The 27,001-nt window shown below is 60.7% G+C and overlaps 1 protein-coding gene across 1 annotated transcript; it reads right to left on the bottom strand.

Annotated features, from left to right (window-relative positions):
* Window positions 1–973: 973 nt before the first annotated feature.
* Window positions 974–27,001, bottom strand: CYTH4 (cytohesin 4). The gene is made up of 13 exons (XM_056137522.1): window positions 26,936–27,001; window positions 20,669–20,751; window positions 19,727–19,791; window positions 18,848–18,914; window positions 16,946–17,064; window positions 15,727–15,807; window positions 13,491–13,603; window positions 12,312–12,460; window positions 4,537–4,648; window positions 3,726–3,802; window positions 3,198–3,269; window positions 2,676–2,830; window positions 974–2,242 (listed from the first exon to the last, which is right to left on the bottom strand). Exons 1-13 carry the CDS (start codon window positions 26,952–26,954, stop codon window positions 2,170–2,172), a joined length of 1,185 nt encoding a protein of 394 aa, XP_055993497.1. The 5' UTR covers window positions 26,955–27,001; the 3' UTR covers window positions 974–2,169.

Below are 27,001 nucleotides of genomic sequence, written 5' to 3'. Positions count from 1 at the left end.
CCTCCCCGGCCCCTGCCGCACGCGCCTCTGTTCGAGCTGGTGCTGGTTGCTGAGTGCCTCCGCGGGTCACCTGGGTCCAATCAGCCTTGGTGGGCACCTACTGCGTGCTGGGCCCAGCAGTGTAGTCTGGCCGGTGAGGCGCTCAAGCGTGCGCAGACGGCCTGTCTGTCTGTCCTTCCCCCTGACGTGCAAGCCCGACTCCTCCGGGAAGCCTTCCTGGATAGCCCCTCTTCCCGGGCCCCACCGGCCTCCAGGTCCCTCTATCAGCACGGCTGGCTGGGGCTGTTACTGTCTCCCACACCAGAGGTGGACTCCGTTAGCAGGGGGCAAGGGCTTTGTCCCTATCATCTCTGAACGCGGGTGTGGGGGCTCAGAGCCCAGTGCTCAGTGGGGGCTCAGGACGCGGGGCCGAGTGCAGGGGTGAGTGGGCACGCCGGGCACTGTAAGGCCCTCAGAGAGGGGCTCTGTGGAAACTGGGAGAGCTGGGTTAGGGTGTGGGGGGTCTCTGGGCCAGGGGGAGGCATGGGCCTTGTGGAGTGTTTGAATCAGCGCGCCCCCTGCAGGCTGTTCCTGAAATAGCGCCCGGGCCATAGGCCTCTCTTCAACAGCGGCACCCCTCGGCAGAGTCCCCCTCCCCCAGGGACACAGTGCCGGTCCCGTCTCCCCACGCAGGGCAGCTGGTGGGAGGTCTGGGTGCCTGCTGTGTTGGGAAGCCAGGCCCGGGACGTCTGTCCCACCCAGTGACCACGGGACCCTGAGCTCACCTCTCCTGTCCTCCTGCCCCACGCTGGGAGAGGGACAAAGGCCGAAACGGCGGGAGCTCCCAGGGCTGGGTCAGGAACTTTATTCTCTCCTCGCGGAGGTGTATCTGGAGCGAGCACTCAGGCCCAGAGTCACCCGGAGAGCGGAGTCCCCCTGCCCCCAGCAATGGCGGGGAAGGAGCTGGGGACCAGAGATGGGGAGTGGGCTGAGGTCACACAGCCAGCCTCTGTGTGGGTGGGAGACTCCGGCTTCCAGTCCAGTGCTCCTTCCATGCTTTAGGCTGTCCCCTCCAGTTTCAACGAGGCTGCAGAGACCCTCTCCCCCCAGCTTCCTGATGACCAGGGTCTGTGAGACTCAACTGTCTGACCGTCTCTGGTGCAGTCACATTCCCAGGTACTTGCATAACCCCAGAGACGGGGCTCTCACCACCTCACGGGGGAATTGAGTCCTCCTGACCCCACCCACGTAGGATGCCTGTGTGGGTGCACAGCAGGCAGGAGTATCCTGTGCCACTTCGGGGGCACTCACTGCACCCACTCAGGCTGGCCTAGCTGCCAGCCTGCCCGCTGGGGAGCTTTCCTCAGGGGCTCTCCCTGAGTTATGCCATAGGTCAGAATTATGCCTCCCCCAGGCGTGGCCTCTCCATGCTGGGAAACCCTGTCTGTCCCAGTTTGTTGCTCCAGCAAAGCCCAGGTACCCAGGGATACCGAGTCAGTGGTCTCCCAGGCTGCCTTTGCCCCATGCTTCTTGGCTTGACCCCACCTTGGCTTGGCCACTGCCTCCAAGCAGTCCTCCTGGTAACCACATCTCACAAAGCACACCCTCTTCTCAGCTTCTAGGTTGGGCTGACCATCCATCCTGCTTGAGCCCACCTTTTGGGGGTGGTCTCTGCCGTTTGCAGGTGGGCTTCCTTGCAAACACGTCCTCTTGGGTAGGGGTGCCTGTTCTTGTTCTCCCGGCTGTGCAGACCAGAGTGCCGTCCAGCGCGGTGACTAGTGGCCAGGAGCAGGGCCCGGACCCCGCGCGATCCAGTCTTCACGCAGAGAAGGTGGTGGAGGTGGCCACAGGGGCGGGGACAGTTCTAGCCAAACCCCACAGGTCCCAGGAGCCAGAGAGGGTGTGGGATTTGGCGCAGTGCAGACAGCAGGCTGTAGAGGGGTCTGGGCGCAGGGAAGCAGGCGCAGGGGGGGCCCACCCGGCTGAAGAGAAACCCAAAGCCCCTGGGGTGCTGGGGGCAGCCCAGAGAAAAGTGAGGCTCCGCCAGGACAGGCGCTTCCTTCAGCTGCTGCCCTCACGCCCTGCGGAACCCGGGGTCCGACCACCCCGCCCCAGCTCTGCCTCCCCTTCCTGTCGGCTGGATGCGAGGGGCGTGGGAGGAGGGCGAGCACGGCTGGGACCCCCAGAAGGTCACTGCTTGCTGGTGATCTTCTTCTTCCGAGCGGAGACCAGGTCATAGAAGGGGACGCGGGTGATGCTGGCCCTGGAACGTGAGTGGAGGTAGAGGTTGCGGGGGTCCTTGGCAGGTAAGGGGCGGGGGCTCACCAGCCAGAATGGGGAGAGGCGGGGGGGGGGCCACCCGCTCAACCCACTGGGAGGGACGGAGGGGCTTGAGAAGTGGGTGGGCCCTGCCGCGGCCCCGCCCACGACAGGCTCCGCCCCTCACCAACCCATCCCATGGACCACGCCTTCTCAAGACCACGCCCCATGAACCCGCCCCCTCGAGGCCCAGCCCCTTTACTGTCTCTCCATTGGACCTGACCCCCCTCGCCAACCATGCCCCTCGAGGTCCCGCCCCCACAACCCACGAACCACGCCCCCTTATGACCCCGCCCCTTTACTGCTGTCTCTCCATTGGACCTGAACCCCTCGCGACCATGCCCCTCCAGGTCCCGCCCCTCCAGGCCCCGCCCCACCTGATGGCCTCGATCCACTGGTCGCGCTCCTGGGCGCTGGCCGCCGAGATGCGGTAGGACTCGTGCTTGCCCTCCACCACCTTGCCGTCCCCGTCCGTCTTGCAGGCCTTGATCTTCTGGCCCCGGCAGCTGGGGTTGTAGAGCTCCAGGCAGAACTGCAGGGAGGCAGGAGGTCGGGCGGGAGGCGGGGCGTGGGAGGTGGGGTGGACCCTCGTGGACCAAGTACGCCGCGAAGGAGGCTCGGTCCTGCCCTGGGCCTTGTCGGGGACCCTGGGAGGCCTGTCTCGGGGGAGGGGAGCGCTCAGTGTGCCAGGCTCCATCCAGGCCTGACAGATGGGGAAACTGAGGCTCGGAGAGGAGCAGGGACGAGGGTCAGCGGCAGGCTTGGAGAGGACCAGGCCACGCCCTTCGGGAGGCACTGACTTGCCCTGGGGGCGGAGGGACCCTTCCCCCAGTGAGCCAGAGATCCACCGGGGGTGGCGTCCTGGGAGCCCACCCGGTGCAGCCACTCCCCAAACCTACTGGCTTCTTGGGGTCATCCACTTTCTGCACCGAGAGGTTCTCCAGCGGTATGATTCCCCGAGGCTCCTTGTCCTGCATGGGAGGAGGGTGAGAACCGGCTGGAGGGGGCAGGGGGCCAGAGTGGGGCCCCCACCCCCAAAGAGAGGGCCCCCCCACTCTCAGCCCTGGGGGAGGGAAAACTGACTCAGCACTTTTGGCCCATACCCACTGGTGCTCAGGGGTTACTCTCGGCTCTCTGCTCAGGGATCACTCCTGGTGGATTCTGGGGACCATATTGGGGTGCTGGGGATCGGACCCAGGCCAGCCATGTGCAGGGTCAACGCCCTCCCCGCTGGACTGTCTTTCCACCCCTCTAACCCAGAGCCAGCTTTAAACCCTATTTCTGCCATGGATCTGGGTCCAGCCCCTCCCCCGTTGTGACTCAGTTTCCTCATCTGGAAGGTGGGTGTGGAGGTTAGCTCAGGGCTCCCGCTAACCGTGGGCACACGCGCCTGGGGGGCAGGGCGGGCGCGGACCCCACCTGCTCACCGTGGTGTACTCGAAGTAGTAGAGGCAGCTGTCGGTGAGGATGAACCAGCGCCGCTTCCACGTCTTCACGCGGCCCCCTGCGAGAGCCCGTCAGTCCTACCGGCGCCCACCTTACCCCCCTTTGCCCACCCCACTCTCCGGTCCCTGGGACAGCCCAGCATCCTCACGCCCAGCTGCTCGGCCCCTGGGAAGCGGGCCCCAGAGGAGGGTGGGGCGGCCCTGCTCCCCGAATGCCTGTGTGTGTGTGTGCGCGCGCACACGCGTGTGTGGGGGGGGGGTTAACCCGCCTTCCGGATTATTGGCTCGCCAGCAGCCCAGTTTCCTGGCACACCGTCCCTGCTCTGGAAACTGAGGCAGGCACCCCTCAGCCGCACGGGGAGCGGGAAGGGGGCGGGGGGCTGCCAGAGGAGAGAGTGGGCTTCACACGACACCCCGACTCAAGCCCCTGCCCCTGACTTGGAAGGGGGTGCCTGAGGGTGGGGGGGCGCCCTGGGAATTGCGGCGCAATTGCGCCTGACCCCTGCTCCAGGGGAGCCGTGTCCTGCTGCTCTTCCTCCCCGCTTGGGGGTGCCCTGCTCCCCCCCAAACCTGCCTCTGCCACCCCCAAGGTCCTCCGCCCTCTCTGGCCAGGCTGGCCTGGGCTACCTCGTGCCCCAGTGCCGCCCTGCGGGGGTCAGAGACGCTCAGTGTCCATCCCGGTTCCTTCCTGACAGGAAATCTGGGGTCCAACCTCACCCTAAGGATGTGGGTCAGCATCTGTGCGTGGGGCAGGCGTGTGCCGGGTGCCCCCCGTGTGCCCGTGGGTGCTCACCCAATTTCAGCAGCCAGCCCTCGCGGTCGGGGTTGAAGAAGGTGTGTGTCAGGTCGTTGCCGTCGTCCTCGGGGATGGAGAAGGGTTCACTTTTGATGCTGTCGAAGAGGCTCTGTGCCGAGAGGGGCCTGGCTGACTCACTGCCCAGTGCTCCTCGGGCCCCCCCCGGGCCCCCAACGCTCACTCCTGGCTCCCCTGCCCCTATGGGGCCAGGGGCTTCTCTGGGGCATGCCTGGCTGTGCCACACCCAGCCTCTGAAACCCCCCAAGACGCGGTGAAGGTGAAGGCTGCCCCCCGCATTAGCTGCTGTTGGTACAGCCACTCAACACTTGTGTGACCCTGGGCCTGACCATGGCCTCTCTGGGCAGCTGGACCCGTCTGAGAAGTGAAGGGAGTCTGCCCAGCTGGGGCTGTGTGGAGGGAAGGGGGCCCCCAGGGCCACAGGTCTCCCCAAAGCCAGTGGAAGGTGAGGATGGGGGTGCACCTCCCAGCTGGGTCTCCATCCCCCCATCCCTGCACCCCAAGAACAGCCCTGGGGAAAGGAACCACCACTTCCCCTTGCCGGCAGCGGCACACGGCTCCAAACCCCCCCTCCAGATCCCTGGGCTCTGTCTGCACCCCGAGAGTGCCAGGAAGCCTGGCTGGGCCTCCGCCCACATCCACAGGATGCGGGGAGGCCGGGAGGGGGGCTTCAGGGCCGGAACAGCACCCAACGGGTACCTGAGCGCCCACACCTCTGTGTCCGCATAGACGAGAGCGCGGCTGACCCGTTGCCTCATGGACACGCCCCTGCCTGGCCTTCAGAGAACCCTCGCCACAGCCGAGGCCCACCCCAGCCCTCACTGGGTGGTGACCACATTCTGCAGCGCGGCCACCTTTCAGTACTGGTGGCTGTGCAGGCAGCCTCGGGCCTTGGGCCGTTCCAGAGATGACTCACATCCGGCTAACCAAAGCGTTTTTGCAGGGATGTGGTTAGAGGGTCAGAGCGGGTGGAGCTTCCCAGCATGATGGAGGGAGGCCTGGAGCTTCAGGGCCATGTTGGCCACAATCTGGGGGAGACTGTGCCAGAGAGGATTCCACAAGGGGGGCGGGCCACCGAGAGATGGGGAGCCAGGCAAAGGCCTCACCGCACAGAGCACCTGGATCAAGCCGAACCTGAAGCCCTTAGCCCTGAAGCCACGCCCACCTCCTCCTCTGTCCTTGTGGGCCAAGGTATAAAATAAAACAGGCTGGGGTGGCTTCAAATCTGGGGGCTCCTCGCCAATGACGAGCCCCTGGCCAGCTTCCTGCCCTGTGGGTCTGTTTCCCTGCAGGGGGAGGACCTGCTTCTGTCCCTGCTGGGGCCAGGCCATGTCCAAGGGCATCCATGGGGCTGGGGCCCAGGGGATCCGGGCAGCCCAGGGCAGTGATGCTTGGAGCTGGAAGGCGGAGCCTCTGCTTCTACCTCAGTTTCCCCCTGTAACACTACAGGGTGGGGCTCCCTCCTCCTTCTTGTCCTCCGCCTGCCCTCCCCCACAGCCTCTCTCTGCCTTTATCGGGGGAATCAGGCGCTTGAAAAATCTTCCACCTCATACTGAGCCAATTCCACGGGGGCACCTCAGATGGAGCGGGTGTCCCAGCTCCACCTGCTCCAGATGAAACCCTGGTGGCCACGAGCTTCCAGAAGCAAAACCCAGGCACGCGGGTTCAGGGACTAAGACTCCAGGCCACATGGCAGCAGCAGAGATGGGCCGACCCTCCTCATCTCCCTGCCCCCTGGGGGTCCCAGCTGTCACATCTCTGATCTGCCTCCAGAGGCCATCCCAGCTGATCCAGAGACTCCCAAATGACTCTCAAAACAGATCAGCTCCCTATAGAGATGTCTCTGGACCCCGACCATTGACAATTTTAGAATTCCAGAAGCATGCGGCCAATTTTGCGGCCGCATGACCTCTCTGATATTCATAATAAGAAATAGCAAATTATCTAGCCTCTGCTCCTGTCAGGAAGGCTTGAATGGTGGTGGGAAAAATCGAAATAATGGTGATGGGAACACGTCATGGTGATGGGATTGGTGCTGAAATATTGAATGTGATCAATCAACATGAACAACCTCATGAAAAGAAAATTTAAAAAATTACCTTCCCCCTCTTCACAGGGGATCCCACTAGGACGCTCCTTCAAGGGCGCACACAAGGACAGGGCTGCGCTCATGGGCACGTTCTTGCCCCAGAACTGCATGACTCGTCCCCCTCCCCCCACCAGCCCTCCAGGCACATCTTCACCTTGGCCAGAGACTGTTCCACAGTTGCTTTCCCTCGGCCAGGCCATTGGGCAGTGTGAAGTGTGGGCCAGGGGGTGATGGGGAGGGCTGGGGCCCAGGCCATGCACGCAGAGGGACCAGAGTCAGTCCCTGTCACCACATGATCTGGCAGGCACCACCAGGTAAAGCCCTAGTGACCCCCAGCACTTCCGGGGAGATTTCCCCCTGGGGAAAAATAAGCTGCCCAAGTTCATTCACTCTTGGGGTTGGAGCAATAGCACAGCAGGTAGGGCGTTCGCCTTGCACGCATCCGACCCGGGTTCGATTCCCAGCATCCCATAGGGTCCACCGAGCACCGCCAGGAGAATTCCTGAGTGCAGAGCCAGGAGTAACCCCTGAGCATCTCTGGGTGTGACCCAAAAAGAACAACAACAACAAAAAGAAACCCCAGTGGCCACAAGCTTCCAGAAGCAAAACCCAGGGACGCGGGTTCAGGGACTGAGACTCCAGACCATAAGGTGGCAGAAAGAGATGGGCCAACCCTCCTCATCTCCCTGCCCCCTGGGGGTCCCGCTGTCATGCCCCTGATCTGCCTCTGGGCGTCATCTCAGCGCATCAGCGACCTTGACCCAGAGACTCCCAAATGACTCTCAAAACGGATCAGCTCCCTATAGAGATGTCTCTGGACCCCGACCATTGACAATTTTAGAATTCCAGAAGCATGCGGCCAATTTTGCGGCCGCGTGACCTCTCAGATATTCATAATAAGAAATAGCAAATAAATTATCTAGCCTCTGCTCCTGTCAGGCAGGCTTGAATGGTGGTGGGAAAAATCGAAATAATGGTGATGGGAACGCGTCACGGTGATGGGATTGGTGTTGAAATATTGAATGTGATCAATCAACATGAACAACCTCATGAAAAGAAAATTTAAAAAATTACCTTCCCCCTCTTCACAGGGGATCCCACCTGGACGCCCCCTCAAGGGTGCACACGAGGGCAGGGCTGCGCTGATGGGCGGGTTCTTGCCCCAGAACTGCATGACTCACCCCCCTCCCCCCCCCAGCCCTCCAGGCACGTCTTCACCTTGGCCAGAGACTGTTCCACAGTTGCTTTCCCTCGGCCAGGCCATTGGGCAGTGTGAAGTGTGGGCCAGGGGGTGATGGGGAGGGCTGGGGCCCAGGCCAGGCACGCAGAGGGACCAGGGTCAGTCCCTGTCACCACATGGTCTGGCAGGCACCACCAGGTAAAGCCCTAGTGACCTCCAGCACTTCCGGGGAGATTCCCCACTGGGGAAAAATAAGCTGCCCAAGTTCATTCACTCTTGGGGTTGGAGCAATAGCACAGCAGGTAGGGCATTTGCCTTGCACACATCTGACCCGGGTTCGATTCCCAGCATCCCATAGGGTCCACCGAGCACCGCCAGGAGAATTCCTGAGTGCAGAGCCAGGAGTAACCCCTGAGCATCTCTGGGTGTGACCCAAAAAGAACAACAACAACAAAAAGAAACCCCAGTGGCCACAAGCTTCCAGAAGCAAAACCCAGGGACGCGGGTTCAGGGACTGAGACTCCAGACCATAAGGTGGCAGAAAGAGATGGGCCAACCCTCCTCATCTCCCTGCCCCCTGGGGGTCCCAGCTGTCACATCTCTGATCTGCCTCCAGAGGCCATCCCAGCTGATCCAGAGACTCCCAAATGACTCTCAAAACGGATCAGCCTCCCTACACAGATGTCTCTGGATCCCGACCATTGACAATTTTAGAATTCCAGAAGCATGCGGCCAATTTTGCGGCCGCATGACCTCTCTGATATTCATAATAAGAAATAGCAAATAAATTATCTAGCCTCTGCCCCTGGCAGGCAGGCTTGAATGGTGGTGGGAAAAATCAAAATAATGGTGATGGGAACACGTCATGGTGATGGGATTGGTGTTGAAATATTGAATGTGATCAATCAACATGAACAACCTTATGAAAAGGAAAATTTAAAAATTATCCTCCCCCTCTTCACAGGGGATCCCACTAGGACGCCCCCTCAAGGGCGCACACGAGGGCAGGGCTGCGCTCATGGGCACGTTCTTGCCCCAGAACTGCATGACTCGACCCCCTCCCCCCACCAGCCCTCCAGGCACGTCTTCACCTTGGCCAAAGACTTTTCCACAATTGCTTTCCCTTGGCCAGGCCATTGGGCAGTGTGAGGTGCAGGCCGGGGGGGGGGGGGATGGGGAGGGCTGGGGCCCACGCTGGGCACGCAGAGGGGCTAGAGTCGGTCCCTGTCACCACACGGCCTGGCAGGCACCACCAGGTAAAGCCCTAGTGACCTCCAGCACTTCCGGGGAGATTCCCCACTGGGGAAAAATAAGCTGCCCAAGTTCATTCACTCTTGGGGTTGGAGCCAGAACACAGAGGGGAGGATGTTTGCCTTGCATGCAGCCGACCCCTTTTCGATTCTCAGCATCCCATAGGGTCCACCGAGCACCGCCAGGAGAATTCCTGAGTGCAGAGCCAGGAGGAACCCCTGAGCATCGCCGGGTGTGACCCAAAAAGAAAAAATAAATTCATTCACTCTAAGCAGTAGGACCTCTTGGCCAGGCGCAGCTTGGTAAGACCCGCAGGGAGTCCGTGCCTTGCACGTGGGGAAACTGAGGCTCAGGGAGGCAAGAAAACCACCCAGATCCTACAGGTCTCCTGGGGACGCCCAGGATGAGGACCAGTCCTCAGCACTATACCCCGGAAGCTTCTAGATCCCTAAGCTTCTCCAAGAACACGGGTCTCCTGCGGACCCTGCAAGCCTCATTTTCTCGCTGATCCCCGCCTGCTTGGAGCCAGGAGGCAGATCCGCTTCACCTGGAGTCACCCTGCTTGGAAACGGGGGTTGCCCCTCCTAGAAGGGGGGGGCACATACCTCCCCACCCCCAGTGCCCGCCTCCCCCTGGCTGCCGGGGCAGGTTAATAAGTAATTCTCAGACCTCCCAGCAGGGCGAGAAGCTAAATTAATAGGTCTGGAAGCACGAGAGAAGTTTCAAGCGTCATACAAACTGTGTGGCGTTGTTAACGGACACTGGAATGGGAAGAAGCACCCAGAGAAAAGTGCCGCCCACCCCGGCCCAGGCGGAGGGCAGGGATCAGGCTCAGGCGACTCATAGGCCATGTGGATTCCTGTCCCCCGGCCACCCCCAGTCGCCCCCGGCTGCCTCTAGCCACCTCCAGCTGCCCGCCCCCTTCTCTGATGTCTATGGAAGCTTCAAACCCTGGGCTGTTCTGCTCTTCCTACAAGGAGTGTGTGTGTGGGGGTGTCACATGTCCATACGCCCCGAAGAAGCTGGGCTTGAGCGATAGCACAGCGGGTAGGGCGTTTGCCTTGCATGCGGCTGACCCAGGTTCGATTCCCAGGATCCCATATGGTCTCCCGAGGAGGAGACCGAGCACCGCCAGGAGAGATTCCTGAGTGCATGAGCCAGGAGGAACCCCTGAGCATCCCCAGGTGTGACCCAAAAAGCAAAAAAAAAAAAAAGAGGCTAGGGTCCACCAGGACGATACCCGGCAGCACCTGGAATGGAACTCGGGGCCTGGTCCCCTCACAGCTGCTCGGGGGCTCAGGCCTGGCTCTCGGGCACCCGTGGAGGGGTCTGCAGTGACCCCACACTCAGCAGGCAAACGGGGATGATGGGATTTGAGCCTGGTATTCCCGCCCCCGAGCCAGGTCCCTAACCACACCTCTCTGAGACTAGGGAAGGGGGTGGAGGCGTACGGCCCTTCTCAGACCCCAGGGAACCCCAAAACCTTCCTTCCAGGCTGAGCCAGCAGAGCTGGGGATGGGGCTTAGGGCTGTGAGATCCTGGGTTCGATCCCCACACCCCAATACACGCACAGACTGAGCCGGGAACTCATAGCCCAGCCTCGCCCCGTGGCTCTGCTGGGCGGGGCTAGAGCGGGAATGAACGTCCTCGCGTTCTAAGCCAGGGCACATGCCTCCGTCTGGCCTCCGTGTTGTCCCCCGAGACAGGCACACTCAAGGCACCCTTGAGGCTGCTCTGCTGCCTGCCACGGTCTCCACACGCCAGCCCCAGAAGGCCCTCTTGGGTGCCTCTCTGTTTCCCACCAGGACTGAGTTCTGAATGGCCTTTCCTGGCGGCTCTTTGGGGAAAAACTCCAATTCATCCCTCAAGGCCCTGTTCAAAGGTCACCTCCTTTATGGAGTCCTCCAGGATGGCACCTTCCCTTGATTCTTGCCCCCCACGTCCTAAGGAAAGTGACGGACGTGTCCTCCGGGTGCCCACAGCTCTGTTCCCTGGCCAGCATGGCCCGAGTCAGGCAGAGCTGTAATTCAGTCTGGTCGGTTGCCGCCTCCTCTCTGGGGACCTGCCCCAGGCCTGGTGCCTTGTGGCTCAGGTGGGGGTTCCCCCCCCAACACTGCACACACAGACCGTTTCCTCTTCTGCAGGAAGGAGGCTGAGCCTGGCTGGGCATGTCCAGCCCTGACCGGTGGGCAGTCTCGGGAACAGGACCCTCTTTCTGGGTGATGCAGTGATGAGCCCAGAGGCCCTTGTCCTGACCCTGGGGCCTGGTCTGCTCCCGCCATCCTCCTGCGAAAGGCCACTTAGAGGCTGGGGGTGGGGCTTAGTGGCCTTGTGTGCTCGAGGTCCCGAGTTGGACTCCCGGCATCCCACATCCAAAAGGGCCACTTGGCTTTGTTTTGGGGGCCACACCCAGCTGTGCTCAAGGATCACTCCTGGCGGGGGACCTGGGGTGGGATTGAACCTGGGTCGGCCCCCTGCCAGGCAAGCGCCCTCCCTGCTGTACTGTCGCTCCAGCCCCCAAAATGGGCCACCTGAAAAGGCACGGAGGCACAAGCTCCTGGGAGGGACTCCCTGAGCAGTGCTCCGGGGCCGGTCCCCACGATTCTTGATAACCTTGCCAGAAGCTCCAGAGTGAGCCCCAGCGGTGAAGCTCTGCTGAGGCCCAGGGCTGCGGGCGGCCACCAGGACAGCCCTGGCCGTGTTGGGGGGTGCATGTGACTGGGAACTCCAGGTGTGCGCGCCTAACCCTGGGCTAGCACTCGGCTCCTTGGTGGGGGTCTGTTGGCACAGCCCCCCTTGGAGGTGGGCTCTTGGAGGAATAGCATCCTGCCTCGGTGCCTATGGCTTCCCTTGTGCCCACGGCAACCCTCCCACTGCCCACAGCACACCCCCCCCAGTGCTTTGCAGTGTCCACAGTGATCCCATGCCGATGGTGCCCACCCATGCCCACAACACCCCCATGGCACCCCCTATACCAATGGTGCCCACTCATGCCCACAACACCCCCATGGCACCCCCTATACCAATGGTGCCCACTCATGCCCACAACACCCCCATGGCACCCCCTATACCAATGGTGCCCACTCATGCCCACAACACCCCCATGGCACCCCCCCATGCCGATGGTGCCCACCCATGCCCACAACACCCTCAGTGCCCATGGCAATTGGCCCTGATGCCTACGGCGCTCCCCGTGCCCGAGATGTGTCCCCACACCCACGGCCACCCCCGTACCCGCAGCTGCTCCTCGGGCAGGTCGCTGCCACCGTTGATGCCGCGGTTCATGGACACGAAGCGCTCGAAGGGCGGCCGGTCGCGGACGTTGGGGTTGTGCAGGCTGGTGTTGAGCATGATGATGGAGAAGGAGAGCACGTAGCAGGTGTCTGCGGGCGGGCGGGTGGGCAGGTGGCTCAGGGCCCGGGCGGGGGGGGGAGACGGGCGCTCTCCACCCACCCACCCTCGGGGTCCCCAGGCCAGAGCTAGCCCCAGAAGGGCCCCGACGGTGGCTCTGCCCTCACACTGCCCCGGGTGGCTCTGCGGGGGCTCTGTGGTGGCTGCTGGCCCAGAGATGCTAGAACCCCACTCTCCGCCTGGCCTTGGTGGGGGCCCCTGACCTCCCTGAGCCTCGGCTGACGCCACACAAGATGGTTCAGCCGAGTTTCCCGAGGGTGGGGCCCGGGCCAGTCCCTCCTGCATCTTCCCCTGGGACCACCTCCCCCGGCAGGCCTGGACCGCCAGGAACTATCTCAGGGAAAGGCCATGAATGAATGAATGAGTGAATGAATGAATGAATGGATGAGTGAGTGGATGAATGAGTGAGTGGCTGATCCTGGACCGGGTCCTCCGCCAACGCTACCAACTGAGCTCCCCGCCGCCCAGATCTCAAATCCAAGGACTCGTCGGGATGCGACTCAAACCCAGGATGTGAACATTCTCCCCCCACCCCCACCCAAAGATCTTTACTGAGCACCTACTTAGTGCCAGCTGCTGGCACTGCAGCACCGGCATGCAAATCTCTGAGGGCATTTAGGGGCAGCCCCTGCAGCTGAGGACAGCCCTAAGCATGCAGGAGTGCTAAGAACCAGCATCACGGTTGCCATGGTAGTGTCAGACACAGAGCAGGGTGCTTGCCTGCCCACGCGGTGTGGGGGGAACGGCCTTCCCGGTACCCTCTGGTCTCTCCATGCTGCAGATGCTGCTTTATACATTTAGACCTTGGCTTGAGCGAGAACGCTCCCCCCAGGGGCCCTTCCCTTGACTGTCCAGAGAACTCCTATGCACCCTTCAAGACCCCAGCGGGACCCACCATCCCTGGGAAGCCATCTTGGACCTCTGGCGTTCCCGTTCCTGCCCTCCCCATGCCAGCCTGGCGGGGCTGCCGGGCTGAGGGGCCCAAGTCCCGCATGCCGGCACCTGTGGACTGGAAGACACCTGGGTTGCAGAGACAGTATCGGGCGGCGAAGGTCTCCATCATTCGGTCGATCTTCTGGGCCTCCCCTGGCAGCCGGAAACTCCACAGGAACTGCCTGGAAGGGATGGGGCTGGGCAGTGGGGGGCGGGGGCTCTCAGGGGTCCCGACCACTGCCTGCCTGCCTCGGGCTGCCTGGACCTTGTCAGTGCGATGGCTCCCGGCTCTCCCACTTCCCTTTGCAGTGGCTCATGGAAGGACTTTCTGCCTGGAATGGGGGCGGGGGGGCTGAGTCTGTGCCCCCTGGTCAGCCTGGGGTCCTGGGGTCCCTCCTGCTTCCTCGGGAAGGGGGTCCCAGGCGCGGGCTGGCGGTGACCATCCTGATGGGGTTCTGGGGGGAGGCCCGCGCCTGCACCTTCTGCATCTCCCCCGGCCTCCCCCCAGCCCAGAGCTGGCCTGGACTCTCAGGAACGGCTCACGGAAACGCCAGTGAATGAATGAGTGAGTGAATGAATGAATGTGGGAAACTTCTCAGCACTTGGCTCCCTTAGAGAGCCTGGGGTCCGAGGGAAAGCCGTGTGGCAGAGACCTGAGGCTTCTTTCCTCTCTGCCTTGCAAACTCCTACTCACGCGTGAAAGCCCCAGCCAGTGCTCTCCCTCAGTGCTCCAGGCATTGCTGGAACAGCGAGACCCAGCCGACCAGCTCTGTGCTCACTCAGGGGCCAGTTCCGAACCCGCTTGCCTCAGGGCCTCCACCCAGGAGGAGGGAGCTACCGTTATGATCCCTGGTTCACCACGGGAAAACTAAGGTGGAGGGAGGCTTGGCATGTGTGGGCCCGTTTATGGGTGCACGTGTGCCCGTGTGTGTATGCGAGCCCGTGTGTATGTGAGCGCCCAGATGTATGTATGTGTGTGCCCGCATGTGTGCATACCCGGGTGTGTGTGTACTCATATGTGTGTACCATGCCGTGTGTCTGTCCGCCTGTGTGTGTGCGTGCACATGCATGCCCATGTGTGTATGTCCCCATGTGTGTGACCATGTGTATGTGTGTGTACCCATGTGTGCATGCCCATGTGTGCACATACCTGTGTGTGCATGCTCATATGGATATACCCTGTGTGTGTACCCATGTGTTTGCATGCCTGTGTGTCTGTGTGTGCCTATGTGTATATGTACCCATGTGTGTGTATGTGCCCACGTGTGTGCATTCTGTATGTGTGCCATTGTCCATGTGTGTGTGCCCGTGTGTGTATGCCTCTGTGTATGTGCACCCGTGTGTCTGTGTGCCCACATGTGTGCCCATGTGTATGTGTGTGTACCCATGTGTGCATGCCCATGTGTGTGCCTCCGTGTGTGTGCCCGTGTGTGCCTGCTCATATGTGTATACCGTGTCTATGTGAGTGTCCGTGTGTGCATGCCCGTGTGTTTGTGTGTGCCCATGTGTGTGCATACCTGTGTGTGCATGCTCATATATATATACCTTGTCTGTGTGTGTGCCCGTGTGTGTGCATGCCTGTGTGTCTGTGTGTGTGCCCATGTGTATGTGTACCCATGGATGTGTATGTGCCTACGTGTGTGCATTCTGTATGTGTGCCATTGTCCATGTGTGTGTGCCCGTGTGTGTGTGTGTGCACACGTGTGTGTATGTGTGGCTGTTGGCCTGGCATCCCTGTGCATGCAGGAGGGAGCTGGCCAGTCTGTCTGTCCTGCCGCAGCTCCTACCCAATGCCCAGGCAGTTGGCAGAAGGTCAAGAGCAACAGTGAAACCCCCGGGGGAAAATCACAGTGACGCAGCCGCCACAGCAGCGGCCCGCGCTTATCCGAGTAGCCTGGGCAAGGCAGAGGTGACGGAATGGTGGTGACAGCGATTCAGTGTGGGTTGGTTTGGGTCGGCCACGCCTGGCGGTGCTCAGGGCTGACCCCTGGCTCTGTGCTCAGTGCTCCGTCCGATGGTGCTCGGGGGACCATGTATGGGGCGGGGGACTAGACCAGGGCCGGCTGCGCGCAGAGCGAGCTCCTTACTCCCTGTGCAGTCCCTCCAGCACCCAGGACTCAACTTGACCAAATGATTCTGAGGGCAAAGGAGCCGAGACCGCCTCTCCCCCGAAGCCCCGCTCCTGGGGCCGGTACCGGCGTTCACTTGCTCCTCCCCTCCTCTTAGCCTGACGCCTGGCTCTGGTTAGAACGGCAGTGACGTGCGCGTCCAGTCCTGCCCGCCACCCCGGGGCCGCACCTCTCACCTGAGCGCCTGCACGAGGTTGAGGTTGGCGAACTCATGGCAGTCCACGAAGGCCTGGAGGACCTGCAGGTTGACGGGGTCCCTGGGGGGAGGCAGGGTCATGTAAGAATGGCGGGGGGCAGACGTCTGTCCCTCTGGGGAGCTTGGGGGAAGAGCCCCTTGTCAGTAGCCAGAGGGGTCTACTGAAGCCGCTCTTGTGCCCAGGAGACTCCGTGGCCATCATTTGTCATGGCTGTCCCTTCTCCCTCCCTCCTAGCTCCCTTTCAGCCAACCTGTCCCAGGGCCTTTGCACCTGCCGCCCAACCAAGGAAAGCTCTGGCCCCCAGGTGTGTGCATGGCTCACCTTTAAGTTCCAATCCGATACTACCTTCTCCCTGAGCCCCTTCCCACCCATTCTCCCCTTCCTTTCCCTCTGGGGTGATTTCCATGGAGGTCACATGCTTCGCTTACAGAGACAGCACATTTGGGGTTTAGTGACTCACCCCCCACTCCCACAGAGGACAGAAGGTCTTTTGGGGGAGATTGGGGGGGTATATCTGGGTATAAGCATCATTGCCAGTGATGCTCTGTCCTGTTTCTGTGCTCAGGGCTCGCTCCTGGTAGTCCTCAGGGGACCATAGGAGGTGTGGGGGGTTGAACCGGTTAACTGCATGCAAGGCAAGCGCCCTACCCACTGTGCTATCTCTTCAGTCCCAAGGGCAGGAGAGTTTTGTTTTTTGGTTATTTTTCTTTTCTTTTTTTTTTCTTCTTGGGTCACACCCGGTGATGCTCAGGGGTTCCTCCTGGCTCTGCACTCAGAAACTACTCCTAGCAGTGCTCAGGGGACCATAAGGGATGCCGGGGATGGATTCCGGGTCAGCGCGTGCAAAGCAAACGCCCTCCCTGCTATACTATCGCTCTGGCCCCAAGGGCAGTTTTATCGTCTTATTTCCTGGCTTCCACTCAGGACTTCGAACGGTTCCTGGCAGAAAGTAGGGACTGAAGAAAACAGTTGGTGAATGAATGACGGAAGGAAGAAATGAAGGCAGGAGGGCCTCGGCTGTCTGTAGAGGAGTGGTCGGGGGTGTCCCCCCACCCCACGAAATGACTTGTTAAACATAATCCATGCCCTCCCTGCAGGCACATACACACACATGCACGCACACGCATATGAGCACACGTGCACACACACGCAGACACACCGTGCACCCTCGCTCCGCCCCCCCCACCTCCGCCCTTACCTCTCCCCTAAGTAGGTGCCAATGGCCGTCTTGTTGAGCCCCTCCCCCTTGTACAGGAACTGGGCGATTTCCTGGATGTCGGTGCTCAGCAGCTTGTGCTCGGTGAGGTACTGGATGCCCTAGAGGGCACAGGCGCCCGTGAGCAGCCCCGCGGCAGGGTGGCAGGAAGAAGGGAGGGGGGCCCAGGATTCTGCCATCTGCCCTGGGAAACGGATCCCCTTGGTGTTTTGGGGGATGGAGGCACACCCAGCTGTGCCCAGGGCTGACTCCTGGCTCTGTGCTCAAGAATCCCACCTGGCAGGCTTTGAGAACCCTGGCGGGTGCCGGGCATTGAGCTAGGGTCAGCCACTTGCAAGGCAAGCACCCTCCCCACTGTGCCATCGCTTGGGCCCTGGCTCTGTGCCTCCTAGAAGCGCCTGGGGCTGGGAGGCAGCTCAGTGGTTAGCACTAGTGAGCCTGAGATGGAGCGTCTGACCCTGGTGTGCCCAGAGCACTGAGCGTGAGCCCGGCAGCTCTATCTGTGCCCAGGCAGTGGTGCCCCAGGCCCGAGAGATCTGGGGCGGCTTTGCAGCCAGGTGAGTGTGGGCCCCGCCGAAGGGCCTGGCTCAGGAGGCACACAGAGAAACACACACTGGGCATGCACGTCACAACTGGGGCCCACGTGAGTGCCCACAGGGCAGGGCAGGCCCAGGGGAACTGCAAGTTCCCGGGAGGGTGTGTTTCTGCATGCTCCCGGGAGGGTGTGTTCCCTCGAGTTCCTGTTCTCCCCAGAGCTGCCCTCCAGCAGGCTCTGGTTGACTCTGTGATCTCTGACTCAGTCGCTTTAGGATGCCGTGATTCAGCGACTCCTTCTGTCCCCTCGACATGCATGTGATTTTAACATAGTGTTTCACTGGTCTCGCTCAGGATCGGGGTCCACGTTACAAATATGAGAGAAAACAGCCGCTCACATATGGGCTCACACATGCCGACCCGGGACCTGCTCTTGGAGCCTGTCACTCTGACGAGGCAGGTGCGTCCCAGTTCCTCTTGGAGAAGAGGTGGCTGGGGTGGGCGTCAGGCAGAGGGCTCGGAGTGGGAGAGCACCTCTGGCTACCCAGCACATGTACATATGAGCACGTGTGTGCATGTGCGTATGCATGTGTGTGCCCACGCATATGTATGTGTGCATGCGGGCATCTGGGTGGGATTTGTGTGTGGTGCGTGTCCGTGTGCAGGTATGCATGTGCATTTGGAATGGGTGCATGTGTGGACGTGGGTGTCTGTGTGTGCATGCATGTGGAGCTGCATGCATATGTGTGGGCGATGTGGGTGTGATTGTGTATGCGTGTCTGTGTATGTGTGTGTACGTGTGTGAGATTGTGTGTGGTGCGTGAATGCATGTGTGTAGGGGTGTGTGAATGTATGCATGCCTGTGCACATGCGTGTGCATGTATATGTGGATGGGTGGGCAGCGATGCCTGTATTCATGTATGTACATGTGTGCACATATATGTGGGTATGTGCATACGTATGCATATACATGTATGCATGTGAGTGTACGTGTGTGTGGGTTGTAGTCTGTGCAGATGTATGTGTGTGTGGTCTGGGTGGTGGCAGCAGAGTCTGGCAGTCTCATCTGTGGTGGTGGGGGAGGGGTGGGGGGGACACTGGTTTGTGGGGGGCAGTGGCCGCCCTCGAGGCCAGGACGGTCCGTCTCCAGGCCCCCCCCCCAGTTGCTCCTGCCACTGACCCCACATCCGGCCTGTGGTTCTCTCCATTTTCTGTTCCTGCAGGACCCAGCTGGGGTGGGGGCGGGTCTGGGACTGGTGGGCCTCAGCTCCTCACCGGGACTGTGGGTGCCCTGGGGGAAGGGCTTGGAGGAGGCGCCCGGCACGCGGCTTCCAGAGCCCCCCGCCCTACCTTCATGGGATCCATGTTGAATTTCTTCCGCCCGATGCAAAGCTCCTTCTCCTTCTGGGCCATCCGGCTGCAGACATAGGACATGAGCGTGCACAGCCTCAGAGCTCAGGGACCCACTCTGCTGCCCAGGGCACCCTGCCTGGGTGTGAGCCAACACTCCCCAGAAGACCCAGGGCTTGTTTCAAATCCCAGGGGAGACTGAGAAATGAGGGGCTGTGGGGAAATCCCAGGCTCCGGGTCCAGAGTCCTGGGGCGCTCAGCGCTCAGCCACTCGGTGTCCATCACTTCCTCTCTCTGGGCCTCAGTTTTTCTCATCTGTGAAATGGGGCTGCCCTCGCCACTGTGTCCCAATGCTATCCAAGGCTCGAGGCCGTGGTCTCTGTCAACAGTGCTGGTGTGTGTGTGGGGAGGGTGCGAGGCAGGATCTGAAATCAGCACTGTCCACGTCCTCTGTGTGTGTGTGTGTGTGTGTGTGTGTGTGTGTGTGTGTGTGTACAAGAATGACAGAGCTCCGCAGCGTCAGGGGAATGGGGTGGAGGTGGCAGGGCCGGGTGGGGGACCTTGGGATGCCCTAGGGGAGGAATCTGCTCAGGACGAGACTGCACAGTGAGGAAACTGAGGCTCAGAGAGCAAGGGGCTGCTCCAGGCCACAGAGCGGGAGTGCTATTCCCGTAGGGGGTGACACCTACGTGTGGGGTCCATGGGCGCCTTCTGCCCTTGTCCTCTCTCTTTCCTCCCGGACCCCCCAGGGACGAGAGGATGGGGTTATCACTCACAGCTGGGACTCCTGGGGGCCCAGACCAGACCACTGGGGTAGAGTCTTGGGGGTCCCTGTTCCTGCCTCTCCCTTGGGTCCCCCCTTCTTCCCGATGGCCTTACCTCTCCTCGGCCGTCTCAAAGCAGTCGATCTGGGCAAACACATCGGCGATCTCCTCCTTCAGCTTCTGCAAGGTGAGGGGAGAGTCAGGGACACCTGGGCCACGGAAACGGTTTGGAGACCCTCCCCCACAAACCCTTGCACCCTTAGACGTGTCCTGGAAGCATCCTGGGAGCATCTCTGGGGCTGGGCAGGCAGAGCCCGGGGCCGGGGCCGGACCATGGCCGCTTGGGTGAGAAGCCTCCGCGGTATCGAGGGCCGGCACATGGCAGGTGCCCAGGGAAGACCCCCTGTCCACTGCTGCCCTCTGGGCCTGGCAGCTGAGCCCACACATGGGGAGTCCCCTGGGAATTCTGTCCTTCCCTCTCCCAGGGATGCAGAGGCTGAAGCTGGCTGTGCACTGGGGTACATCTGAGTTTGGGGCAGACTGGGTGGGGGAGGAGGGGTGTGGCACACATGGGCATGTATACATATGAGCACATGCATGTGTGTTGCATGTATGTGCACGTCTGTGAATGTGAGTTTCTGTGCATGTGTGTGTATGTGCAAGTGTGTCGTGTGTATGTGTGTCTGGGTGAGTGTGTGTATGTGTGTTGCATGAGTGTGCACGTGTGTGAGTGTAAGTGCATCTGCATGTGTGAGAGCTTGTGTGTGAGTGTATGCATATGTGTACGTGTGTGTGCATGTGTGTCTATGCTTGTACATGTAAGCATGTCTGTGTGTGTCCCTGTGTGTGTGTCTGCATGAGTGTTGCATGAGTGTGCACATGTGTGAATGTGAGTGCATGTGTGTGAGTGTACGCATATGTGTGTGTGAATGTGTGCATGTGTGTCTATGCTTGGACAGATGAGCATGTCTGTGTGTGTCTGTGTGATTGTGTGCATGTGACTGTGTGTGCATGCATGTGAGTGTGTGCGTATCAGTGTATGTGCATGTGTGTGCACCTGGATGTCTTCCAGAAGCTGCTTCCGGTGCCATTTGATCTTCTCCAGCTCCTCGGTCTCCACTTTGCTGAGCTCCTCTGCATCTGGAACGAGACCCGAAGCCACTGCCCGCCTCCATCATTGGGCTCCAGCTGACCATCACATTCCCTGCCCTCTCCACCCCCCACAACATGCCCACCCTGTCCACTCAGGCCTCTGTCCACTCAGATACTCGCTAAAGGCGTTCCTACTCCCCTTCCCTTTATTTACCCCTCACAGGATCATGCGTCTCTCCTCTTCTTCTTTTCTCACACCCATTGGTGCTCAGGGTTGACTCCTGGCTCTGTGCTCAGAGATCACTCCTAGCGGGCCCAGGGGACTATATGGGATGCCGAGGATTGAATGGGATCGAACGGGTCTGCCGCGTACAAGGCAAGGGCCCTCCCTCTCGTCCTATCGCTCCAGCCCATCAGGCACCTTTCATAGATTCACTGATTTATTGTCGCAACCAGAAACTGATGGAAGTCCCTCCGCCATGCACACATCCTATTGGCCAATTTTCGTCACGTGGTATGGATCCTGTTCCCCCCAAACTCTATTGGCCAGTTTTAGTCACGTGACCACGGCTGTGAACCACTGGGAAATGAGGATCTAATCCTCATACCGTTCCTATATAAAACGAGGACCGTGGGATGGGGTGGGGGCACTTTTAAACGTTTCTGCGGGGATTCTGGGCTACACTCAGTAATGCTCGGGGCTCACTCCTGGCAGGCTTGGGGACCCGTGTGTATGTTGGGGATCGAACCCAGGTTGGCCACATGCAAGGCGAGCGCCCTGCCCGCTGTACATCACTCTGGGCCCTGGGTAGGTCATTTGACAGCTTTTGCCATAGACACCGACGCTCAGAGGGGTGAGGTGTCCTGACCGCGAGTGCGGGATGGGTTTCCGAACCAGAACGGGACTGAGGGTGAGGATCAGGAGATAAGGAGCCGAAGGGGGCCAGGCACCCAGCCAGCAGGCCTGAGACATGCGGTGAGGGCCCAACACACAGTCAAGATGCTCTGTGGTCCTGCCCAGCTCACCTCTCTGGCTCCTTCACGCAGCCTTGGTCACGGATGAGCTGTTTGGTGCCACTTACTCCACAGAAGAGCTGCAAAGGAGGCTCCTGGACCCGAGTCTTTTTTCAGACCCGGACCCTATAGGCTGAGTCCTGTGGCTGTGTCCCCAGCAGGAAGGGACCCCAAAACTCCGTGAGAGCATGTGTGTGTGTGGTCATTCCCCCTGGTTGAGCAGCCAAGTGGTGTCTCTCCACTCACTGAACTCAGTGAGTCATGAACCAACCAGGTCTGAGCAAAGCCATCTGCCTCTAGTGACACCTGGGTAGGTCATTTGACAGTTTGACCAGGTGGCCAAACCCCAGCCACCCACTGCTGTCACCCAGGGACCCTCAGCTCACACCTCTTCTTTTTTTTTGTGCTTTTTTGGGGGTCACATCTGGCAATGCACAGGGGTTACTCCTGGCTCTGCACTCAGGAATCACCCCTGGCGGTGCTCAGAGGACCCTATGGGATGCTGGGAATCGAACCCATGTCGGCCGCTTGCAAGGCAAATGCCCTACCCACTGTGCTATTGCTCCAGTCCCCACACCGCTTCTTTATGCAGGGTGAGAGGTGTCTTTGCCAGCTTCTAAGAGAGGAGGAAAACGTCAGTGCTAGTTTTAGGGAATTTTGGGTCCTACCCGGTAGTGCTCCTGGTTTACTCCTGCAAAGGCTCAGGGGGGATCATATAGGATGCCCAGGACTGAACCTGGGCACTGAGTGCAAGGCAAGTGCCTTACCTACAATCTCTGGTACCAGAGAGCCTGGTGTCAGGAAGGATGGACTCAGGTTGTTTTTTTCCCCTCACACCCAGTGGTGCTCAGGGTTAACTCTTGGCTCTGCGCTGAGGCATCACTCCTGGGGGGCTCAGAGGACCATATGAAGTGCCGGGGTTCGAATTCCGCATGGCCCTGTGCAAGGAAACTGCCTTATGTCCTGTACTCGCTCTCTCTGGCCATGGGCTCAGGGTTTCGGTACGAGGAAAGACTAGACAGCTAATAAACCTGACGGTCCTGCTCAAAGGGGTCCTGGAATAAATGGGGTGACCAGTCCCTCTGCAGCAAAGCTTTGGCCAGGACGTAGGGTCACCCACATTGCATAGAGAAAGTGGCGTGAAGTGAGAATCTACCAGCATATGTGAGCTGGAGGGCATCATGGTCCGAGGCTGGGAAGAAGGCAGATTGGAAGACGCTGGAGGGGACACAGGCGGACCAGAGGTTGGGGGACATTGATAAAACAGAAGGCTGTTCCCCCCACAAGCACCCGCCACAAGGAGGCACTAGACCGCTAAGAATAGCCCTCCCACCCCAATCACTGATTGACCAGGCCAGGTTGCACCCGCCAGAAGGAGGCGCCAGATCACCAATCACACAAAACAGCCCTCCCACCCCTGTCACTGATTGGTTAGGCCAGGCCGCACCTGCCACAAGAAGGCGCCAGGCCACCAATCACACAGAACGGCCCTCCCACCCCCATCACTGATTGGTCAGACCAGGCTGTCACTCGGAGCAGGAGAGGGAGGCACTGGGGCTTTTAGATGGTGACCTCGGAATCCTCTGCCCGGTTCCACGGGCTTCCAGCACTGCCGGAGACCCACTGCGACCACCACAGAGCCCAAGGCTCACCCCATCCCTGCTCAGGGAGGGCAGCCAGCAACCTCGTGGCACCCTGGGTGCAGGGGGACCCGGCCTCCCCCTCATCCCTTCCCGTCCTGTTCTGCAGCGGAACCCACCCCTGCTCCGTAGGGGGCAGTTGCCTCTCTTGCCCTGGAGAGCCTTGAAGTCCCCCCAAAACGGCCAAAAGGGCCAGAGCTCACCCTCACACTGTACCTGGGGCCGAGGCCCCAACCTTGGGCTTGATATTCCCAAACTTCAAGTCAACAACGACTGCGGCTGGAGAGATGCTAAGTACAGCGGGCAGGATGATCGCCCGGCCAGGGTCGATCCCGGCAACCCATAGGACCCCTGAGTGTCACCAAGAGTGAATCCCTGAATGCAGAATCAGGGGTCAGCCCTGAGCCCCACTGGTGTGGTCTCCAAAACCAAAGAAAACAAAAAAAGTCAGCAATGATCCCCTACTTGGACAAACTTGCAGGCTATTGAATGTAGCCTGCCCACAGGGCAGAGTCTGGCAAACTCCCCGTGGCGTACCAAATATGCCAAATACCAGTAACAATGATGGGTCTCATTCTCCTAAATAGCCTTGAATATAATCTCAGGGCAAGGATGAAAGAGACGTTACTGGGGCCTGCTCGAGGCAATCGACGAATAACAGGATGATGAAATGAAAATGAAATGAATGATCCCCAACGCCCCCCTCCCCACCGCCGAGGCTGGTGCCCGAAGTCTGCCTGGGAAATGCCATGGGGCGTGCTGGGAATGAACACAAGAGGCAGAAGGGTCCCTGGGGGTCTGATCCTAGAGCCAGGGAAACTGAGGCACAGTGGGCATAGGAGCTGGCTTCTAGAGTGGGAGGACCTGGGTGTGCTGGTGTTTGCTTCCTTTCTATCCCTTTACGGTTTGTTGGGCGTATTCCAGAATCTTCTCTTGGGGGGTCCCATAGGTGCCCGCTGGCCCAGGGCCTTGAGCCCACAGAAGGACTGTCAGCTCTGCACCAGTGCTGGGGGCCCCAGGCGTTGCCAACGCTCTCCCTCTTGCTCACGAAGTGGGGAGTGCTCAGGCCCCTGCTCTGGGGGTCTCCAGCACCGCCGGCTCTGAGCACTGACCATCCTGGTCAACCAAGTGGGGTGCCCCTGAGTACTGTGTGGGACCCCCAAAGTGGGGGCTTCTATGTCACGGCTGAGGCTCGAGGGCTGGGGGGTGTCCAGGAGGCGGGAGTGGCTGAAATGCCCCCATTTTAGGGAAGAAAACACAAACCCCGATGTGGGGGGGGCACACCCCTGCACCCCCCGCCCCCCTGCACTGCTGTTCCGAGGCCGCCTGGTGCCCAGGGTGGGGGGAGCTGCCCACCCCCCTGCACTTCCCTGTCCTCCCTTCCTCTTTCCCGGCCTATTTTTAGAGAGAGCAGCTGGCCTGGCTTCCCCTTTCCGGGGCAAAAGGGGGCGCTGTGTGTGGGTCCTGGGGCGGTACCCCCCCCCGCCCGCCGGGAGGAGCACTGGGCCGGGAGCTGTGTGGTGGCCTTGGCTCCTGGCCCCGCCCCAGCCTGGTGCCCCGAGCGCTTCCTCCCCCCACAGCCGCCTCTATTTTTAACCCCTGTCAAAGCGGCATGAGCCGGGCTAAGCTTTGAGTCTCGTGACTCGTCCCCGGGGGGCTGGACGTCCCCCCAGAAAGCCCTGGGGGAGAGCCCTGAGCTGCTTCCGGATGTCCTAGGCGGAGGGGAAGGGGCCTGCCGCACAAGAGGGGACACTGAGGCCGACCGGAGAGTCTGGGCTGGGTGGGCCGGCTTGCACGGCACCAAGTGGAGCAGGGGCGGTCACCCTGCAGATTTAGGGGGTGACTCACAGGGGAATCCCCTTCCCACTCCCCTTCCACCTCCTTCAGGAAGTCTTCCCAGCTCTTCCCTGCCTGGTCAGGAGTCACTTCTGCCTGGCTCCAGGCCCGTGTCCAGCGGCAGGTCTGGGTCACGGTCCTGTGGCAGCAACCACCCTTCGTGCCCACATTCTACAGTAGCCGCTCCCCCGGGGCTGGTCACCCCCCTCCGCCCCAGCCGCCGACGACACCACCACCACCACCGCCACATTGCTCAGGGCCTCTGCGTCTGAGACTGATTCTCTAATAAACAAACTCATAAGGGACTCAATCAAGGGGGAGGCCCCACACGTCCCAGCAGCTATCCCCCCGCCGCCAGACCCTGTTCACTTCATGCCCACCCAGGTGGGTGAGAGCAGCACCTCACCTCTGCCGCCGCCTCCAGGCAGGCGCCCTAGCATTCCGGGACTGACCTCGCTGCAGGAGAGGCTGTCCCCTCCAGCTCACCTCTGAGAGTTTCAGCTGAGACTGCGGGGACCCTCAGCCCTGTCCTTACTGTTCTGGACATAAGGTGGACCCCCCTCAGCACAAAACAACAACGGCGGAGGGGCAGGCGGCCTGAGGCTTGTGCGTGTGAGCAGTCCCGGGCCAGGCAGGGGCAGATGATCTGTTCAGGCTCCGTTTGCAGAAACCCTCGGTCGCTTGGGGATGGCATCGGGGCCTGGGGAATGGGATCATTCCCGGGGGTCCTTGTTCTCTGCACCCCCAGAGGTGCCGGAGATTCTGAAATGTTGGTGCTGGACCAACATTTCTGCCTCCCAGAAACACTGAATCCTGCCCTGGCTCACACCAGCCCCGTGGACACCTCTCCTGTCCCTGCCATGGGCTTCTGTCCTGGGAGGGTCTTGGCCGTCACCCTCTGCTGCCTGAGACCCCCTCGGTTTGCTGCCTCTTAAGACAAAACTGGGGTTTATACCAAGTGGTGCTTGTTATAAACTCACTCCTGGCTCTGTGCTCAGGGCTCACTCCCGGCTTGTGCTTAGGACTCACTCCTGGTTCTGTGCTTGGGGATCCCTCCTGGCTCCGTGCTCAGGGCTCACTTCTGGCAGGACCGAGGACATAACAGTGCCAGGGATCAAACCTGAGTCGGCAGCATGCAAAGAAGGCAAGTGCCCTGCCCTGCTCTAGGATCTCTCCAGCCCCTCCTCACTGCATCTGAGAGATGTTCTCATCCCCCAAAGACTAAACAGGCCCTGAGGTCCTTGTAATGCCCAGACAGGCCTTGTCATCACCACCAGGGGCATTTTTAAGGCACCAGTTGTTCTCACTCCTGCCTCTGGGCCTTTGCACTGACAGCTTCTCTGCCTGGAACAGCCTTTCCCCAAATTGACGTGGGTCACCACTTCCTGCCTCCTTCGGGTTCCCTCTGGAGGCCCCTGTGACCACCCTCTCCTCTCCCTCTGTCGTATCTCCCCTTGCTCATCGTCATTCTGGCCTCAGACAAGACTGCCTGTTGTCTGTCTCTCCACCAAGCCAGTGTGTGTGTGTGTGTGTGTGTGTGTGTGTGTGTGTGTGTGTACACGCATGCGCACACAGGGTTGATCTTCCCTCCAACTCAGAAGCTCCCCCCTCCAGAGACCCCACTGCACACGCCAGCCGTGCCCACCCGCGTTTCCCCTACCCCTTCCTGTGGGGCGGCCACTCTGGGCCCCGCCCCACCCAGGAGGAGACTGAGATCCGGAGCACTGGGCCCCGGAACCTACCTGTCTGGCACAGGTCCATGGCGAGGCCCAGGGCCCTCCGGGCGGGCTCCGGTGTCGCCTGCAGCC

Source organism: Sorex fumeus, unplaced genomic scaffold, assembly GCF_029834395.1.
Source record: "Sorex fumeus unplaced genomic scaffold, SorFum_2.1 ptg000125l, whole genome shotgun sequence".
NCBI lineage: Eukaryota > Metazoa > Chordata > Mammalia > Eulipotyphla > Soricidae > Sorex > Sorex fumeus.
This window is presented reverse-complemented; position numbering and strand designations above follow the sequence as displayed.

Coding starts and splice junctions, on each gene's coding strand:
- CYTH4 (XM_056137522.1), bottom strand. Junction 3,803..4,536: donor GGGCTGGCTGCTGAAATTGG/GTGAGCACCCAC, acceptor GGGCTCTCGCAG/GGGGCCGCGTGAAGACGTGG. Junction 2,243..2,675: donor CAGTGGATCGAGGCCATCAG/GTGGGGCGGGGC, acceptor CTCACGTTCCAG/GGCCAGCATCACCCGCGTCC.